The sequence below is a fragment of the Narcine bancroftii genome, chromosome 7, assembly GCF_036971445.1.
Source record: "Narcine bancroftii isolate sNarBan1 chromosome 7, sNarBan1.hap1, whole genome shotgun sequence".
In the NCBI taxonomy this organism is placed as follows: Eukaryota; Metazoa; Chordata; class Chondrichthyes; order Torpediniformes; family Narcinidae; genus Narcine; species Narcine bancroftii.
The window spans coordinates 149392076-149413315 of NC_091475.1; the positions used below are offsets into that span (position 1 = coordinate 149392076).

The 21240-nt window shown below is 37.3% G+C and overlaps 2 protein-coding genes across 5 annotated transcripts in view; one reads left to right on the plus strand and one right to left on the minus strand.

Annotated features, from left to right (window-relative positions):
• The window catches only part of mtmr2 (myotubularin related protein 2), a 79624-nt gene extending 70877 nt beyond the window's left edge, over positions 1–8747 (plus strand). The window contains exon 16 of the transcript XR_011342082.1: positions 4575–8747. The gene's annotated coding sequence lies outside the window, so the exon portion shown is untranslated. The remainder of the gene's footprint in view (positions 1–4574) is intronic.
• Positions 8748–8752: 5 nt separating this feature from the next.
• LOC138739202 (centrosomal protein of 57 kDa-like) overlaps positions 8753–21240 on the minus strand; it is a 56541-nt gene continuing 44053 nt past the window's right edge. For 3 of the 4 annotated variants that reach the window (XM_069890783.1, XM_069890784.1, XM_069890782.1), the window contains 3 exons: positions 20318–20562; positions 15194–15338; positions 8753–10924 (listed from right to left, as the gene is read on the minus strand). In XM_069890783.1, the coding sequence (XP_069746884.1) occupies positions 10685–10924; positions 15194–15338; positions 20318–20562 (630 nt within the window). In that variant the 3' untranslated portion in view covers positions 8753–10684. Of the gene's footprint in view, positions 10925–15193; positions 15339–20317; positions 20563–21240 lie in introns of those variants that run through there. The other variant, XM_069890785.1, reaches the window with a different exon arrangement.

Here is a 21240-nt window from a genome sequence, read left to right on the forward strand (position 1 = left end):
AATCTTACTCCATGTTTAATTGTGAAGTTAGATTCTTGTCAAGTTGTTCATGATTACTGATAAGCAATTTCATGTTTTGTGTCCAAAATTTGTCATAAGTTTTCATATTCCAGATAATACTGTAATGTCGTCTGCTAATGCTCATCCATTGTGAGCCTTGATCCTAATGCCATAAACATTACTCAATGTTTGCAAAATCAATAGCACCAAGGAGGTGCCTTGCATCTGCAGTCTAAGTGTACTTTGAAGGAAAATTCATTGCATTTTTGAATTTTAGCTTGATGTTTAATCTATTTAACATTTAATTCACTGACAATTACTGCTGCTGTAATCAAATTATACAAAAATTATAAGCAAGAATTTAATATGGCTGCAAATTTAAGGAATGTGGGATTTTTCGATAAATTATAAAGAGCTAAGATCATTTAATCTACTGCCATTACATGAATGATTATATCAAGAGAAGTAGGAAATCAGGGAAATAAATAAACTAGGAACTCAAAGCATAGACTTCCTCTATTATTTTTATTGATACTAAAACATTTTTTATTAACTTAATTTTGAAATAATTAGGATGTGACTTGGAAATTGCATTCTGTAAGTAAGCCATAGTACATACATTGCAAATGGAAGCTAATGTGGAAATAATTTTGACTTTTTGAACAAAAAGATAATTTTGGCAAATTAGTCGTGTTATTTGATTAGATATTGTGAACAAGTTCTTAAAGAACATAATGGCTGCGTTGTGCTAGAAATTGACTTGACAGTGTTAAACTGGTGGTATTGAAAGCATCATTTCAATATTTAAGATCTATTACTTTAGAAACTGGATCTGCCACTTGTTAATAAGCAACATCAAACTTGTCAATTCAGTATCACTTATATTGGAGAAAACAATTCACTCAGAAAATGTATGTTAAATTTAGTGTATCAAGTACATTATTGGCTGCTTTTGATGACATTTTGGGGCTATAAATCATTTCAGTGCCCAAATTACCCAATTCAGAACTACTTTTTTGCTTACTATATATAAGCATTTCAATTTTCACATTTTACAGTAACATTGAACAAATGTGAAAATCCACTATCAGATTTTTTTCAGAAATCATATATTTGGCTCGTGATTCAGTTTCAGCACATCTTTAAACTAACCAGCAGTCTATTTCCATGTTCCCTTTAAACTCAGCAGGGCATCATTTCCATACTCTATTTAAATTCACATTGGACCTGATTCCTGAACTCCCTTTAAGCTGTTAACTGCAGTGTACCCTGTTAAAAGTTAATTGGTGTACTTATTGGAGTAATATATAATCTGGTAGATCTGATCTGATTGCAAATTGTTGGAATTTTACTGTAATATGCCAATGCAAGACTTCAAAATAGAATTGGGAAGAGAAAGTGAAAACCCAAAAATGCAACACAATTACTGATATCAATTATGGTTTGGTGACGGAGAGGATTGAGACAGGATTTCCAAGTCATGATCAACACTGGAACACCAAGTCTAAACATTTATTTTTCTTTTTAAAAAGACTCTTGCCTGAAAGCCATTCTAATAATTTGGCTCCCTGTCATGGGGAATACAGTCCAGGAAAAGAGGGGTTTAATGTTGGTTAAGTTGCATATGGTAACAGGAAGTGGGTATGATGTGGTTTGGGGAGTGAATGTGGGATGGGTTAAGGTTAAGTGCTTCTGAGGATGGAACACTTAAGCAGGGAGAAAGATATTTAGCTGTTGAGCTTCCTGAACATGAGGCAACTCAATCAGGGCACACTAAAGCTGGCAGAGATGTAAAATCTGTGGCCCATGCATCAAAATGAGCAACTGAGAATTGATTAGATAATTGCTTCTTTTTTTTTTCTCCCCTCAAGATTTGCATCTTAGTACCTGCTTTCCAGTTTTAAAATTGCTTGAGGTTCTGAGGATACAAAGTTAAAATTCCTCAATTATATGGAGATGTGCTTTAAGTCCTGTTCACAGAGACAGTGACATTTTTGTTGGCAGATTGCTATTCCTCAAATAATATTAATGTATTAATTAACTTGACTATTAATGATAAAACAAAATTCATTGTTGTAATATGTACATTACATCTGAATTTTTTTGGTTGAATTGTGACTGCTTATAAATGTGTGTATTGATAACATTGAATAGTTGCAGAATGAAGTGTTTCATTAAATCCTAAAGAAATCAATGTTTCATAAGAGAAGGAGCAGGAGTAAGCTATTTGGCCCATTGAGATTCCTTCACCAATCAATAAAAGCATGGCTGATCTCATGATAGACTCATCTGCAGCTACCTGCATTTTCCCCATTTCACTGAATTCCGCTACTATTCAAAAATTTATCCAATCTTAAATATGTTTACTGAGGTAGCCGCCACTGTTTCCATGGCAGGGAACTCCATAGATTCACCACTCTCTGGGAAAAGCAATTCCTCCTCATCAGTGTCTTAAATCTACAACAAATTCTGAGGCTATGACCCTCATTCTCATCTCACCTACCTGTGGAAAAAATCTACCTACCAATATCATTTTTATAATTTTATACGTTTCTATAAGATGCCCTCTCATTCTTCTGAATTCCAGCGAGTACAGTCACAGATGATTCAATCTCTCCTCATAGGCTAACTCCTACATCTCTAGTATCAATCTAATGAACCTCCTCTACATTGTCTCCAAGGCCAGTATATATCTTTCCTCAAATAAGGAGACCAGAACTACATACATTTCTCAATATGTGGCCTTACCCATACCCTGTACAGTTGCAGCATAAGTTCCCTGCTCTTAAATTCCATCCCTTTAGCAATGAGGGCCAATATTTCATTTGCCTTCTTGATAGCCTGCTGCACCTGCAAACTACCTTTTGCGATACATACACTAATACTCCCAGGTCATTTCTGTACAGCAGCATGCTTGCCATTTAAGTATTAATTTGATCTTCCACTTTTCCTTCCAAAGTGAATAACCTCATATTTACCAGTCTCTTGCCCATTCACAACCTATCTATATATCTCTCTGCAGAGTCCCTGTATCCTCTGCATAATTTGCTTTTCAACTCAATTTAATGTCATCAAACTTGGATACACTACACACAGCCCTCTCTTCCAGATCATTAATGCATATTGTGTACAGTTTCAGGCCCAGTACTGACCCCTGTGCCACACTGTTCACCAGCAATGATGGCCAACTAGAAAAACACCCATGTACCACAACTGTCTACTTTCTATTGGTGAACCAATCCTCTATACATGCCAGGACAGCACCCCCAACTCTATGCATCCTTATCTTATCGATAAGCCAGATATGTGGCACCTTATCAAATGCCTTCTGGAAATCCAAGTAAATAATATCTTCCTGTTCCCCTCTATCTATAGAACCATAGAACACTACAGGACAGAAACAGGCCTCATTGGCCCTTCTAGTCTGTGCTGAACCATTTTTTTTTGCCAACTCCCACTGACCTGCACCCAGTCCATAGCCCTTCATACCTCTCCCATGTATCTGTCCAAATTCTTCTTAAATGTTACAATTGAGACCATATTCACCAATTCATTTGACAGCTTGTTCCACACTCCCACCACGATCCGTGTGAAGAAGTTCCCCGCCTCCCAAACTTTTTCCCTTTCACTCTTAACCCATGTCCTCTGGTTTATATTGCACCTACCTTCAGTGGAAAAAGCCTATCTACATTTATTCCATCTATCCCCCTCATAATTTTAAAAACCTCAATTAAATCTCCCCTTATTCTTCTACGTTCCAGGGAATAACCTGAGGATGTGAACAAAATAGAGTACAGAGCAGATTCACCAGAATGATACCTCGGTTTCAGCACCTAAGTTACAGAGAAAGGATAAACAAGTTAAGTATTTATTCCTTGGAGCATAGAAGGCTGATGGGGGATTTGATATAGGTCTTTAAAATTTGAGGGGGATAGATAAGAGTAGATGTGGATAGATTTTTTTCATTGAGGATAGGGGAGATTCAAACAAGAGGATATGAGCTGAGAGTTAGGGGGCAAAAGTTTAGGTGCAACACAAGGGGAAGCTTCTTTGTGGTGTCTGTGGAATGAGCTTCCGGAGGAGGTGGTGGAGGCAGGTACAATATTATCGTTTAAGAAAATTTGGATAGGTATATGTAAAAGGTATGGTGGGTTATGGGCAGAATGCAGGTCAGTGGGACTAAGAGAGTATTAGTGTTTTGGCACAGACAAAAAGGGCCATGATGTTTCCATGCTGTAATTGTTAGATGTTAACTTTTCCATGTATCTCAGTTCCTGAGGTCTGGGCAACATCCTAGTAAGTCTTTTCTGCACTCTTTCTACCTTTCCTGTAGTTAGGTGACCAAAACTGCATACAATATTCCAAATTTGGCCTCACCAATGTCTATTACAACTTTACCATAACATCCCAATTCCTATACTTAAGACTTTGATTTATGCCAAAAGCTCTCTTTACAACCCTATCCACTTGTGATGCCACTTTCAGGGAATTATGTATCTGTATTCCGAGATCCCTCTGTTCTATTGCACTCCTCATTGCCCTAACATTTACCATTTTTCACCCCATTTTTCCAGCTGGTCCAAACCCCTCCTCAAGCCTTGAAAAATGTCTTCACCGTCATCTGCAAATCTGCTGATCCAATTTACCACATTATCATCCAGATCATTGATATAGATGACAAACAACAATGGTTCCAGCATCAAACCTTGAGGGACGCCACTAGTCACAAGCCTCCAGTCTGAGCAGCAATCATCCACCACCTACTCTCCGGCTTCTCCCATGCAGCCATTGTCGTATCTAGTTCACTATTTCACCATGAATACCTAGCGTCTGAACCTTCCTGACCAACCTCCTATGTGGGACCTTGTTGAAGGCCTTACTAAAATCCATGTAGACAACATCCACAGTCTTTCTTTTGTTAACTTTCCTGGAAACCTCAAAACTCTATACAATTGGTCAAACTTGATCTACTCAGTGGCGTTACTAGGGTTGGTGTCACCACCCCCCCATACCAGATTATACAGAATCCTTCATAATATTTTTTGTACTAATGTTATATAGTTGTAAAAATGTAGAATAACGTGTGATAAATATAGTTGTAAATTGCTTAATTGTAATATTTCTTAGATTATATGAATACTAACAACAAAATTGTTTTGTAATTACATTGAATTACAACATTATTAGTAACTGAGTAGAGGCTTCTCTTTTGTTTTTCTTTTTCTTTAATTGCTACTTCATTCTCCAAAAAGTTATTGATATAGGTTCACAAATACTAATTACCACAATATCATAGCTAAAGCACCAGAAAATTTGACAAAAACGGTGACTATAAAACACCAGCAGCAACGAAAACAACAGCGTGTGCTTGTAGTGCACTCGGACAAACCATGTGATTCGAAGTGTCTTTGTAATTGGGTAATTTGATAGCTCTGACCAAATGCACGAGAAGGTTCAAAAAGTAAATTCGAGTTTTAATTTTGTGGGTACATGTAAACTGGGCTTACATAAAAATTGTTTTTGTGGTTATAACTATAGGGATATTTTTTTATTTAAAAAAAAATTCTGCTGGAACACCGCACAAAATTTTTTAGGCAGCCCTTTTGGTGTCACTTCATCTCATGGTGTTACCCATTGCCGTCCGCACTGCCCTAATGATGCCAGTGGACCTACCATGCACAAAGCCTTGTTGATTATCCCTAATCAGTTTCTGGCTATCTATATAATTGTATATTTGATCTCTTAGAACACCTGCAAATAATTTGCCTTCTACTGATGTCAGGCTCACTGGCCTATAATTTCCTGAGAATCCCATGATCTTGATCGATCTTAGACCCCGGCACCAGGGAGGCAACATGCCATTTGGGATACTCAATCTCTCTTCCACAGAGCCTATCTGTCACCCCATCTATGGAATCCCTTATCACTACAGCTCAACTCTTCTCCTCCCTTCCCTTCTTAGCCACAGGTTTAGACACTGTGCCAGAGACCTGATCATTGTGGCTTGTCTCTGGTAGCCCCACACCGCACCAACAGTATCCAAAATGGTATACTTGTCATTGAGGGGGACGGCCACAGGGATGCCCTGCACTGCCTGTTCCCTTTCCTGTCACCCATCTACCCTCCTCCTGTCTCCTAGGTGTGATAGTGTCTCTGTAACTCTTGTCTATCACCCTCTCTACCTCCTGAATGTTCCAGTTCATCCATCCCCAGCTCCAATTCCTTAACACGGCTTGTCAGGAGCTGTAGCTGGATATACTCGCAAATGAAATCATCAGGGATACTGCTGGCTTCTCTAATGACCCACATTCTGCAAGAAGAGCATTCCTCTCCCTTGGCTGCCATTTCCACGGTTTATGAGTAGTGAAACAAAATGTTTATCTGAAACCTGCTCTTATCTGTGCCTACCTGCTGAATCCTTTTTGTTTCTTGAATAGGGTGGCCCTTTCTTACTTCACCTCCTATTATCCCTCATCTCCCACCTGTTCTCGCTGAACCCTGTTGAGCCAAAGCCTGCTCACTGATGATGACTGCTCACTTGATGTATCTATCCTCAAAGAATTCCAGTAAGTTTGTCAAACAAGACCTGCCTTTCCTGAATCCATGCTGCATCTGCCAGATGGTTCCAATTCATTCCAGATGTCTCCCTATTTCTTCTTTAATGATAGCTTCAAGCTTTTTCCCCCCCAGTACAGATGTTAAACTAACTGGCCAAAAGTTCCTTTCCTTTTGCCTACATCCTTTTTTGAATAGTGCCATGACATTGAGCATGTTTTGGCAGATTGGAAGATGGTGAAAGTCCAAAGTGTCAACTATAACTTATGCCATTTATTTCAGTACACTGGGATGTATTCCATCAGGACAAGGGATTTGCAGAATCTATCTTTAGGCCCCAAATTTGCTAAGCACCACTTTTTTCAGTGATCGCGATTATATCCAGGTCCTCACTTCCCGTCACATGCATAACTTACATATCTTTGGCATGTCCTCCACTGTGTAGATTGATTAAAAAGTGTCATTTAATGCTTTGGCCATTTTTTCACTACCCAATACCAATTCTCCAAGGGGCCTACATTCACTTTAGCCACCCTTTTCCACGTTTTATAATTGTAAAACCTTTTCTGTCTGCTTTTATATTTCATGCCAATCTTTTTTTTTCATAATCTACCTACTCTTTCTTTATTGTTTGTGATTCTTTGTTGCTTTTTAAAGTTTTCCTAATCTTGTAGTTTCCCACTGCCCTTGGTGACTTTGTATACATAGGCTTTAAGTTTGTTTTATTTCCTTCATTATCCAAATATGGCTGTCCCCACCCTTACTGTCCTTGCTTTTAACTGGAATATACTTTTGTTGAGCACCATGAAAAATCTCTTAGAAAGTTCCGCTGTTCTTCAACCAATGATCTTTGCTTTAACACAAAATTTGAATAGGAAAGGAAGGCATTAGCAAATTGATGTAGATTTGCAACATTATTCATTAATAACAGCTTCTTGGAAAAAAAAAGTTTTATTGATTTTTACAGGATCTGGGTGCTGCTGAGACTGGTATTTGTGGTGATCATAATAAAATCTAGTTGTTGAAAATTCTAGATTATTAACCCTAATTTAAATTCCATAGTTGCATTGGTGTGGTTTTTTTTTGAACACTGATCTTTGGGTCCAGGATTACTAATTGCTGTGCCCACTGTTGAACAAGACACGCTGGCACTGCTACCTATAAAGATAATTGAATGCAAAACAACTATCAGGAAAGGGATTATTTTATAGTTTGCCAATTTTAACACAAAAACTATATTTTGTTCAAAAATAGCTGATGATGCTGGTTTATCCGAAATTCTATAATAGAATTTATTGTAATAGAAAATATTATAAAACCTAGCAAAGTGATTTTGTTACTTGTCCAGTATTCATGTTGAAGATTCAATGCTAGTTGTAAAAACTTTTGATAAACCATATTCTAACATAAATGACAAGTTTTTGCCTAATAACGTGAAAGATTTATTATAGTTCCCTAATTATCCACATATTTAAGCAAGAATACAGCAACCAATATATTTAATCTATGCAAATATTAATATTTTAATTTTAGATATGACATCAGAGTATGTGTTCACTTCCTAGTAGATGTAGTTTGTTTGTCTATTCCACTGGCTGCTTTAAACTAAATTCAGATGAAAAAGTCTGTTAGTTTAACAATGTTTTACAAAGACTATTCATTGTTTTATAATTTGTATGAAAATGCATTTTTCTGAGAAATACAATTGCACTACAGTAAAATCCAAATGGCAAACTATTCTGAGAGGGTTAAATACCATTCAACAATCATCTGATCAACCAGCTCAAGTAATTTTTGCCTCTATGTTTAATGGTGTTTTCTGACATCATTTACCATTTTGTGCTGTTATGGTTTAATGAAGCATGATTAAGTACTCAGGATTAATCTCCAATTATTATAAAATAGCTGAACAGAAATTTCTCCGTGGTGGAAAATGGTGCTCCTATTTTTGAGATAAATAAGTTAATATTTGTGCCCATGATTATAGTTTTGTTGCTGCTGGTTTTGATCTTTGAGTTACAAATTATTCTTGTATAGTCCCAGCATTAAGAACAATACTGTATTTACCATTGTTAAAGCATGTTGTGAGTTACTGGAACAGGAACTGCTTTTAAAATGCACTGTACATTTTATTTTAATCCATGTTCTTCCAATTGATGCTATAGTATCCTACAATAAAGACTTGCACGAGGTGGACTATTTGCAGTGTCCTTTATTACACACTTTTACCCACGCCCCTATTTTGGAGCTTCAGCACTAACTAGCAAAACAGAACTTAAAGTAATCAAGTATGTTGCAGAAAATTAGAAAAAAAACAGGCATTTGGATTCCAAGATACAACTACAGGACGATAGAAACAAGGCAGAGGGTTGGGAAGTTTAATTTACTGGATGTAACTTGATCTTGGGTAGCGTTTGGAGCAATGAAGGAAGCAGTCAGAATGACAGTGGAATGGAAAATTAAGAAGTGCCTGAGTTTCTCATTGCCTGTCATTTTAATTCACTGTTTCCCCATTTGACTTGCCTCTCTCCTATTCACTCAAATTGACTCACCCAATTCTCATTTTGTGCTCTATCTTCCTGGAATGCCTGTTTACTTGTAAAGATGCCTCTGTCTCTAGTCTTGATGAAGGATCCAGTCTGAGTTCACCCAACAATTCTTTGAAATTATTTTGACTACATTATGATTTGACTAAAAGTCCCCATTTAATACTTTATTTCACATCACAAAATATGTTCAAGTATTATTTACATAGCTACAGAAGTTTCATATTCTCCTCACATCCCAAAGACCAGAAATAATGATGTATCCAGTATTTTAGAGATTCTCTTTCCTTTAAAAAATGTGCAAAAGCTTGAGCTATCTCAATAATTTCACATGGTGGTTATTGAAATGGAGACTCAAAGCATTGTCATAAATACTCTATCAGATATATTTAAAAAGACAGAAAATGTTTTCTTCAATATAGACATTTGGCTGCCAAATTAAATCAAAAACACTTTTGGTACACAGTAATCTTGTGCTGAAATATTTCTGTGAATTCAGTCACCTTCTTAATGGCAGATGGGTTAAAACTACAATTCAAAACAATAGTGACATACATGGCCATTAATTTTGTACAAATCATGAAACTGACCGTCAGTATTGCTTAATGCTTCAGCAAAACAAAGTTAAAACTTAGACTATTTGCAGTATAGTAAATTAGGAAACTAAAGGGCAAGTCTCAAATCAGCACATTGGGGTTTTTTAAATATTCCAAAGACGACATTTAATTAATGAAACGAGATTGAGCCGTACGAAGCCCTCATAGAAAATGGATTTTCTTGTACACAAAAAATCAGAAATCCAACATGAAACAAATTCCTTTCACTCTTCGAAATAGTTGAAATGAGTTTTCCCACCCCTACTTAAAAATTTTTTTAAAAGCCTATTTTTGGAACACCAATATTATTTTGGTTTATTAATAAAAATGCCTGTAAATTAAAATTCTGCAAGCACAAGGTACTAAAACAGATTTATTATTTGTAGAGGGCTAACTTGTCAAAAGCAAAAATATTAATGGTCTATTAAATTTTAAAACTTGATTATTTTGCACATTCCCTATACAGATCCCTCTAAATTGTAGTTTTAATAAGAATAATTACAAAAGGATGATCACTAAATGAGATCATTATTTGTACAAGTTCCCTGAGTAAATACACCAGCCTGAAGTTCATTTAAAATGAAGTCTTCAAATTCTGTTGCATGTTAAAAATTGTGCAAGTTCAGTCACATTAATTATCATCAAAATGACCACAAAGGAATTGCTCATTGGTAATTTGGAAGAGCACAAATACAGATGATGGCAAATCTGAAAATAGCAAGCATCATTCCAGAAGTTCACTAGTCCACAAATAGGATGAAGGTAGATTTTACAAAAAGTGTATGGATTTTGACATTTCATCTTCAAAGCCCTACAACTCATAAGCAGAAATTTCCATTGAATAATGGAATTAAGTAATTGTAAATGATTGCAGCCAAGATGCTTCATTGACAGGATGACCCATGGTTGGAGAATCAGCTATAAAATGCACATCCTTCTCATGTAGACACCTGGGACAGAATTACATTCACTTTTTAAAAAAAAACTTCAATAACCCCACTGTATATCATCTTTTCGGAGGGTGGTTTGTAGAGTCTGCATATCCCTTAACAAGCAAAGGCTCCCCTTGGCTTTATTTCTTGGTTGTACTTTAATAGCAGAGGCATCCTTTCCTTTAGTCGTTACAGTGGTTGTAATTTGCACTTCGTTTGCACCACGAGTTATTTTCTGATTTGTCATTGCTCTGGCAGAATGTTTTTTCCTTGATGTTTCCTGGAATTTTTTAAGCTAAAAGAGAAAACAAAAGAACAGAATTTGAATCAACCACAGAACAAAAGGAGTATAGATTTAACAAATATTATATATTGTATTTTTAGTCTTTTACAATCTGAAACATCAGCCAGGGTTCAGATGGTAGTTATCCTGCCTGATCATGACAAGTGGCAGACCCAAGAGGGTAGTGCACTGTGCTCAAAATAGATTTCCAGTATAACAGAATGCTGCACTATTAGAACTTCGAACAAAGAAATCTACAGTCCACATTGTTGTACTGACCTAATAACCTACTCTAACGCTGCTTAGAATATCCTGACTCAATAACACTCCTTTTTTTTCCCCATCAGTTCCAAGTACCTATCTAACAGTTTCTTAAAAGATCCTATTGTATATACACCACCAATCTGTGGAAAACACAATTCTTACATCCCTCACATACTTATTACTGCCCCGCTCCAAAAAACTATGCTCCTTCATGTTGGTCACCAGCTCTGGGAAAAAGCCTCTGGCTATCCACATGATCAATGCCTCTCATCATCCTGTATACCTCGAAAGGCCCCCCCCCCCATCTGTTGCTTCAAGGAGAAAAGACCAAATTCATTCAACCTATAAGGCATGCTCTCCAATCTAAGCAACATCTTTGTAAATCTCCTCTGCACCCTCTTTATAGCATCCACATCTTTCCTGTAATGAGGGGACCAGACTGAACACGATATTCCAAATGGGGTCTAACCAAGGTCTTGTATAGCTGCAACATTATCTCATGGTTCAAGAACTCAATTCCATTGTTAATGAAGGCCAACACATCAGACATCTTAACACCAACAACCTGTGCGGCAGCTTTGAGTGTCCTAAGGATTGGTTAGAGTCCTTTCATTAACATTGTATTCTGCCTTCAAATTTGACATGAAATGAATCAGTTCACACTTTTTTGGGTTAAACTCCATTTGCTACTTCTTAGTCCATCTCTGCATCCTACCAATGTCCCTTTGAAACTCCTGGCAACCCTCCAGACCAACCATATCTCCACCCACTTTATGTCATCTGCAAATTTACTAACTCACCCTTCTACTTCCACATCATTTATAAAAATGACAAAGAGGTGGGATACCAGAACAGATTTATGCAGATCAACACTGGTCAGACCTCCATGCAGAATATGAATCATCTACAGCTACCCTCTGCTTTCTCTGAGCAAACCAATTTTGTAACTACAAAGCAAAGCATCCTTGGTTTCAAGCCTCCTTACTTTCTGAATAAACTTTGCATGGGGAACCTTATCAAATCCATTAGTGAAATCCATATACACTACATTCAATGTTCTTTGTTCCATCCTCAAAGAATTCAATCAGGTTTGTGAGATATGACCTTCCCCTGATAAAGTCTTGTTGACTATCCTTAATCAGATGATGTCTCTCTAAAGGCTTGTAAATCCCATCTCCTGGATCTTCACAGCTTGTCCATCACTGAACTCAAGTGTCTATAATTTCCTGGGTTAGCTGTACTCCCTTTCTTGAATGGGGGAACAACATTTGGAAATCTCCAATCCTCCAGTACTTCTGTCCCCAGTGAAGATGCAAAGCTTATTACCAGTAACTTAGCAATTTCCTCCCTAGTTTTCTGTTTGATCCTGGTGAGTTATCTAACTTTGTGCTTTTCAACACATACTTTTTCTTAAGGTCAATATGCTCAAGTGTTTCAGTCTGATTTAAGTCATCCTCAAAATTGCCAAGGACCTTCTCTCAGGTGAATACTGAAGCAAAGTATTCATTAGCTACCCCCTCTGACTCCATGTATGTTTCTATCATCACCCTGGAGAGGTCCTAACTTCACATGACTTATCCTCTTCTTCACATATTACTGATGCTATCATTCAGAGAGAACTTTAAACTCATGTCCTGACCACAGTTTCAGTTATACATACCAATACTTACAGGATATTCTGGCAAATATCTATGCCCCAGTCAAACCCCAAACACGGATAACCTGTGTATTATCTGTTGGTGAGAATTGGCTACTGTATTTTCTATAGTTACAAAAATTCACACACACAGATCTTTGAGGATTAAGTTCAAATATATATTTTTAACATGACCAAACATCATTAAATCAATAGAAAACAAAAATAGTAGAATTATTTCACTTTATGATCAGTAAGGTCCCAAATGAACACTGCTCACATGCATTTACCATGGGGAAAGGGAGAGGCTAAGGATTTCAAAGTAGCAAACAACAATGTCTTGAGGAGGGACTGGAGGTCTAAAAATACATAAAGGTAGACAAATCCCCACGGTCTGATTAAGTGCATAACAGAACATAAAGAAACTGCAGAAGCCTTGGCAGATAGATTTGTATTACTGTTTCTTACAGGTGAGATTCCAAAGTAACATTGTCCCTTTGTTTAAAAAAGACTGTAAATGACAAGCCAACAAACTACAGCCCAGTGACCTTAATAGCAGTCATGGGTAAGTTACTGGAGGGGGTTCTGAGACAGGAGATCCTTTGCATTTTGAAAGGCATAGTATGGCTTTCTGCATGGAAAATAATACTTTACAAATTTGATTTATTTAAAAAAAAGAGGTTACTAAGATGATTGTCAATACGCAAATATGCTGGAAGACTCAGCAAGTCACATAAGAAAACATAGGAAGTAAAGAATAACCAATGTTTATAGCCTGGGCCCATTGTCATATACCCAGTTTCTCTAGCACAGCAGCTGCAGAATTGTTTAACACTAAGACAATTAATCTGGGAGAGCAGTAGATTTTTTTAATCTACATGGACGTTATCAAGGCTTTTGACATAGTCAATAAAATTCACTTGATGGTGAGAGTCAGTCGGTAGTAGTGAATGATTATTACTCAGACTAGAAGCCCGTGACTGGGAAAAATCAGTGCTAGGTCTACTATTCTACATTAAAAATGACTTCAATGACCACATAGTTAGTTTTATTAACAAATATGCAGGTGTCTCCAAAATTGGTTACCTAAGATTGCCTCAGAATCTACATGAACTCTGGGCCAAGGAATGGCAGATGGAATTAACTATGAGATGTGCAAGGTGCTATACTTTGATAGGTCAAACCAAGACAGGACTTGCAAAGTGAAGGGTAGGCACCTAGTGGATGCTATAGAACAAAGAGACTTTAGGATCCATGAAAGTGACAATTCAGAGTTGTGAACAAAGTGTTTGGTATACTTGCCGTCATCAATCAGGGCACTGAGTACAGGAGCAAGGATGTCATGTTACAACCGTGTATATGTTGGAGGGAGCTCCTAGAAGTATTGTCCACAGTTTTGGACACCCAGCTATAGAAAAATTATTATTATGCTGGAAAAGATTTAAAGAAGACATATTACCGAAACTGGTAGATGAACAAGGAGAGGCTGGGTCTTTTCTTCTTTCCTGGAGCGGAGGGGTTGGGAACCTTATGGAACTCGAGAAAATTGAGGGGTGTAGATAAGGTAAATAGCCATAGTCTTTTTCCCAGGGGAGAAGAATGAAAAATTAGAGGGAAAAGATTTGCTTTTTCATCTGGAAGAAAATGCTCTCTCACCTTCCTTCCAACTTTTCACCCACAGCAAGAAGCCTCTAAATATCATTTGGCATGTCCTGAGTGTATTAGAGTCTGAATTTATATATCTTTACACGGTGACCTTTTGCTATTAAATTATGCTGCTGCAAACGATTACCAAACGATGCTAAGGGATGTTTTCCATTCTTTGTTTCCTTAAAATTCAAATTGATCTCAACTTTGAGAGAGCCTTACTTTACAATATACTGACAGCAGTTATTTTTAAGTAAGGCTCTCTCAAAGTTGAGATCAATTTGAATTTTAAGGAAACAAAGAATGGAAAACAAATCTCAATTAAAACAATTCTGAAACTTAGAGCCATGTGAAATTCCATGCAAGGATAAAAGATAGAAATAGAGCCTCAAATCACTTCCATCTGTAATGAAAAGCACTGCATAATTATTAAGATTAAAATAACTTACCAAAACAAGGTTCCTTCAGTACAACATTTCTCATAGGCTGGACATTATTAACATTGCATTCAATGGAGGGAATCCCAGCTTAGTTCATTCCTGTTATCATCCTTTACTTTCAAACAAAGTTCCAGATAAGGAGTAATGATAGAAAGTGTGGCAAAGTGCCTCTTGACTGCAGCTATTTACAGCAGCTAAAACTTATGGAGCCCAAAAACAATCATGTATTCAACTGCATTTTTTATCTTCTGGAATTACTTTATAAATCTTAAAAAAATATAATTTTAGTCTTACTGATGCTTGATGTTTGCGGACTTTAGAAATCTGATCTCCTTTTGCTTCCATTCTTTTCACCAATGCTTCTAACTCTCGCTCCAAGTCATCTCTCGTTGCATTTGTTTTTGCTCCATGTATTTGTTTAACCAATTCTTGGTGCTCACTAGACAAGATAAATAAATAAAATCATTTGTACTAGCTGCAAGAAAATTATGTTTATTTCTCCCCCCCCCCCCCCCCCACCCATATACAAGCAGAACTCATTACTTTTACTGGTGCCGAGAAGCACGAGAGAAACAAAATAGAGAATGCTTAAGTTTAGCTTGCTTTCTTAATACAGAATGTTTCCAATTATCCGAAAATCAGTTAACTGAAAATCTCAGTTATCCGAACTATTGTTCAGCGGCAATATTACATCACAAGTTGAAAAATAATTTTCACCTGACATGCTCACATTGGGCTCTGTCACACTGCTAGCGCCAGTTTGGTAACAACAGAGCTCAGAACCAGCCGGGAAGACATACACTGAACAGCTGGATACCAGCTCTGAGAAGCAGGCTGGAATCTTGAGCTATCAGTGGAGGAAGTTAGCAGGCCAGGCAGCGCATGGGGAGATTGTTCTCATTTCAGGTAACTCCCGTTCCTCTCTCTTTCCATTTCTTATTTACCGTCTACTGTACTTGGTCTTCCACTGTCCCAGCTTTAACAAGGAGAACAACCACAGGCAGGAGCGGGATTTTGGGTTCCCAGACAGGATTGGCAACAGCGGATACAAGTAATTGACCGATGCTGCTGAGCTGCTTAAAGCCAATATTCAGTTAACTGAAAAACGCCTCGTTCCAAGCATTTCAGATGATGAGAAACGTATAAACAGCCATATATTTCCACATCATTGGTTTACATCCCTTCTGAAGCCAACAGCATTTAAGGTGTACAAGAGATGAGCAAAGTACTAGAGAATTTTTTTTTTTTTGAACACCCACATTTCCCCTCCTCTGCACTCTTGTCACGCCTACCTCTAATGTGCTCAGTGTAAATTAAGTGCAAATAATGGAAAACATGTTTTTATTCTCCCTCCCCAACCCCCACTTCCCCAGGCAAAATGATATGGGACTGGGGAAGAAGGCAACGACATGAGGCCACATGGAGTTGGCTGTTAGGAGGTTGCAGGGATCAGCTACAAACTGGAAAGAGGACCAATGTAACTCGATGAAAAATATTTTGTGCAGCAATCCTTGAGAAATGTAAAAAGTAATTAGGAATGGATCTTTGTGGCATTAATTACACTGGACAAACAAGAATTCGCTTCCTTTTGGGTGTATTTTATGGATTTTGGGCTGCTGATCATGAAAAATTGCAAAATTTTCCTATCATGTCCCATTTTTAGGTATAGCGTCATTGAAAGTTCATTTTCTGCATTTCCACTTGGACTTCTCTCCCCTGCTGATCTTGGTGCAGTCAATAATGAACATGGTGAAAGGTTTCACCAGGACATTGCGACCATGGAAAAGCGGTATCAGGGCAACTGGATTCCATCATTGCTGGCTGGCTATTGTTGGACACCGACTCAAGAGGCATCAGAGGCGGAGGACAAATGAAAAGCAGCAGCAAAAATTTTTTAGGTCAGTTGAACTAACAATGTATCAGCATCATTATGTGATTAAACTTGGTCAATTCAATATTTCTCCAACTTCCTACTTGAGACAGCAAACCTGAAATTATCACTGGTTCAGCTTGAAGTTGTCCATCATAATCCTCCCCAAAAAATTGTTGTCCACTGGTATAGGACATACTATTTTTTTTTCACAAATGAACAGAAGCATGAAATCAAGTTTAACATAACATGGCAAAACATCAACATTTTCTAAAATTTCACACCGAGCTCCCCCAAGAGATACTAAAACAAGCATTGTCAGAAATGTATTTTAAAGATGCAAGCTGTCTATACAGCTGGAAAGTAGAAATGATCAATGGTGGAAAAATGTAGACCAGATAACTGAAAGGCCAGGTGCAGTTTCACAGATAAAGATAAAGAATAATATTCAAATTCTTAATTATGTGCCTGATTCTATAAAGAACATCCTTTCAATTTAGTATATGTAAATAACTTGCACGCTGTATAATTTCTAACATTACAGAAGCACCAGATTTTTAACATGATCCAGGTATGCAGCATTTGAGATAAGAGAAAGGAGAAGGAGTAGATCCTCAACTTGGTGTTAATACAGACATGTGTAAGTTTTTGGTTTTACCACGCAGGATTTACAGTAGTTTGATATACCAAAAGGTAAATGCACACATTTGCACTATTGTAAGAACCAGAGCCCCAACCTCAGTGACACCCGTTTGCAGGCTTCCAAAATCTCTGCAGAGAGAAGTTTTGGCTGCCTTTCACATTCTGTCTCAGGTTTGCACATTGTCAATACATTTTAATTGAAATGGTGGCCACATCCTTCTGGAGGAAACTGAACATTCTGGATTTCCACCACTCCTTAGATAATAAGAGTTCTCAACTTCATTACTGCCTACCCTAGTTCTCAAACCCAGAAGATTTTTTTTGTTTAAAATTTAAATTATAATTACATTCACAGCTCTGGATACAATCTGCCTCAATTTAACTCAATAATTCAATCATGATTTTGCTAAATTTGTACAACATTCCTTCCACTGTCAATGCATCTACTGTGAGACATGTTCTCTTTTATAAATGATGCTAAACTGAAAATACACATGTCCTCAAGTGAATGCAAAAGGCTCTAAGCTACTGCAAAAGGCAGTTCCATATAACATCCTAGTCAATATCTATTCTGTCTTTAGTAGTACAATTACCTAGTATTTATGGGCTGTTGCAGTACACATTTTACCCAATGTAATTTTTTGCATAATATTATTGAGCTTTGGAGAATTACCTTAAAATTTGGCGTATAAGACAGCCCTTGAAGTACCCAAAAAATATTGCCATAAACAAGTGCCGTCTTTTAGGCCAGATTCAAACACTTGACCCTAAAAATCTACTCACTCAAAATATCACTCGATTGGTTCCATAAACCACCCTACCACAAATTTTTAAGATACTGGAATATTAGAAATAAATTTTTATTATATAAAAAAACCATCTAAAATCCTTCAAAATCACTATCATTGTCTAAGGCAAAGAAGCCAGTAAGCACACCTGGAGTCTCACTAGGTGCTTTCAAATTGCAGCACCCGGGTAGCCCTCCCTGGACCTAGGTGAGATTACTGGGTAGTGTTGTATTACCAGATTTTTCCTGTTCATGACACAGTTGCTTAAGACTACGGTCTTAAAATCTCTACTGTGTCCTGGGTTTGACCTTGCCATCTTCAGTGGATATGCTCTGATTTTATTTCTTGTGACTATGTAGCTATCTTGCGTCCGTTGGAGTATGCATTCTACAACGAATGATTCCTCAGATGACGATAGTGATTTTGAAGGATTTTAGATGATTTTTTTTTTAAACAATAAAAATTTATTTCTAATATACCAGTATCTTAAAAAAAATGTTGTTGGGTAGGTCTGAGTAGGTCATAGAAATATTTTAAGGTCACATTTTTGTATCTTTAGCATTTTTCTTGAAGCATTTCCATTCTTACCATCTTCTCATTTATGTCAAATTTGCTTGCACAATTGGTCGATTCCTTGGCCACTTCAATGACTTTTAACTTAAAACTGGCTTCACACTTTGGTCATTTTGCTGGAGGCTCCATGATAACATCCATCTTCTGGCCACACCCAACAGTTCAGTCAACGCAACATGAACTCAGTCAACACACGTATTTTTTTTGGTGGGGGGGGAGGTTGTCTTATACACACGATATATGATAAAACGATGAAATTCAGGCTGAAATTGGGTCATCTTATAAGCCAAAATGTACAGTAATACAATTTTGTCACCCACTCCTTTTACTTTATTGGGCCAGAAACGCATCTTAGAGATGGATTCATCTCAAAATTCATCTCCAATCTAACTATCAAATTCATGAAATGCTCCATTTATTTTTAAGCCCATCTTGTATTTTGTAGTCCACAACAAAAATGGAGTCAAACAGCACAAATTTAATATCTTTGCATTTTCTCGCCCAACATTCATTCTCCCTGCTTCAACTGAAAAGCTTGCATCTTTAATTTTCTTGAGATACTGGAAGGTGGAGACTTGAAGGGTTCCAGCCTTGAATGTTGACTGCATTTTACTGCAAAGGGGCGTTGACAGACTTGTGTTTTAGTTCCAAAATGTTGACTTTTCTTCTGCTAATGCTGCTCAACCCAGAGTTCTCCAGAAGATTTGTGTTTTGCTTTCATTTTCTTCCCATGTTCTTTAGCAACCCTTATCATTTTCCTTACAGATTGTACCTCTTTAATCCAGCTATGTTGGGACCTAGCCATTGCCTGACCACAGAAACAGTAAATGAGCCCTAAGGGAACTCCCTATGTAAACATATCAAAGGTAGAACAAAGCTTAAAACAGGAAGTAATACTGTGGGGTGGCGTGGTTAACGCAACACCTTTACAGTGCCAGTGATTGGGACCAGGGTTCAATCCCGCACTGTAAGGAGTTTGCACCAACGGTGACAGATTCAAGCGTGCCGGACCACAGAGTGCTGGATAAGAGGCACAACCTTGTATCACGCTGCTTTTTAAAAATAACTTTCCATTCTACCCATTTAGCACACAAGGAAATCATTGAATCAATCAAGCATTTTCGATTCCTTTATCTCAACCATCTTTTCTTTTCTCAACTATCTCCTTTTTAAAAAAAACCTGAAGTAATACTCCGTCCTTTTCTGTGAATGACAAACAAGTTGCAATGATAGCAACTTGAGATATTTTTTTAATCCATCCATTTAAGACAGGACCTCTATCCTGCAGTTTTCTTATCCAACGTCTTCTATTCAGTACACCAATCTGAAACATTTTCACAATTGCCACTTAAACTAGGTTCAGCTGAAAACCTTGCAGAGTTCCAAGATAGTGTCCAGTCTACATCTAAATCTTCATATTATTTTGATTTATATATTGTAATATTACAAATAAAGTGACTTCAATATTGTTAAGCTATAACATTTCAACAGAGAACAATAGAATTAACATGAGAAATGCAAGGCAGACATGAGGAGAATACTTACAAAGTCATTTGTCCAAATTCATCTTGTAATGTCAACAAAAGTTCAGACAGTACCTCATGGGAACTGGAAGATATAGTAGACCCAGAAGAACTTTCAGTCACTGAATTGGAGGTTTTGGAGTCTTTTATTTTGACCATCGGCTGCTCACTCACCACTCGGTCATTGCAAAAGATTTTGTTATGTTGCTTTAACAAATGCAATACATGCTGAACATTTGCACGGACTGAATGACTTGGACTAGCTGACTGGAAGACAAAGATAACAATAAGCTTTAAAAGAAATGAGTAAAATTTGAAAAAAAAATTCTAAACTGATGTCTGTTAGAGTCATACAGCACAAAACAGGCCCTTCAGCTCTTCTTGACCCTGCTGATCAATCTGGCTGATCCCATTATTCTTCATTTGATCCCTATCCCTCCAAGCCCATCCTTTCCCCATATCTGATCAAATGCATTATTAATGTTGTTAATCATACCGCTTCCATAACTTCTGGCAGCTCATTCGAAAAACAGTCCACCCTCAGTGGAAAAAGTTGCCTCTTATCTCTCTACTCTTACTTTAAATCAAATGCCTTCTCATGCTAGAATTGTCTACCATGGAAAATGGACTGTGAGCATTCACTTTATTTATGATCCTCATGGTTTTATAAACCTCCATCACCTTTCAGCCTCCGACGCTTTTGGGAAAAAAGACCTCTCCCTATAACTCGACTCCTCCAGTCCTATCTTGGTGAATGTCCTCTGCAACCCATCCAATCATAGCATATTCTTTCTATGAACTGCAGAAAATTCCAAGTGTGGCCTCACCGTCTGATTCAGCCGAATCATGAAGTTCCAATTTTTGTACTTTAGCCCCACCCAATGAAAGGAAGTATTCTCAATCATCCTGTTCACCCAAAGACCCTCCGCATCAGTAAGAGATGTC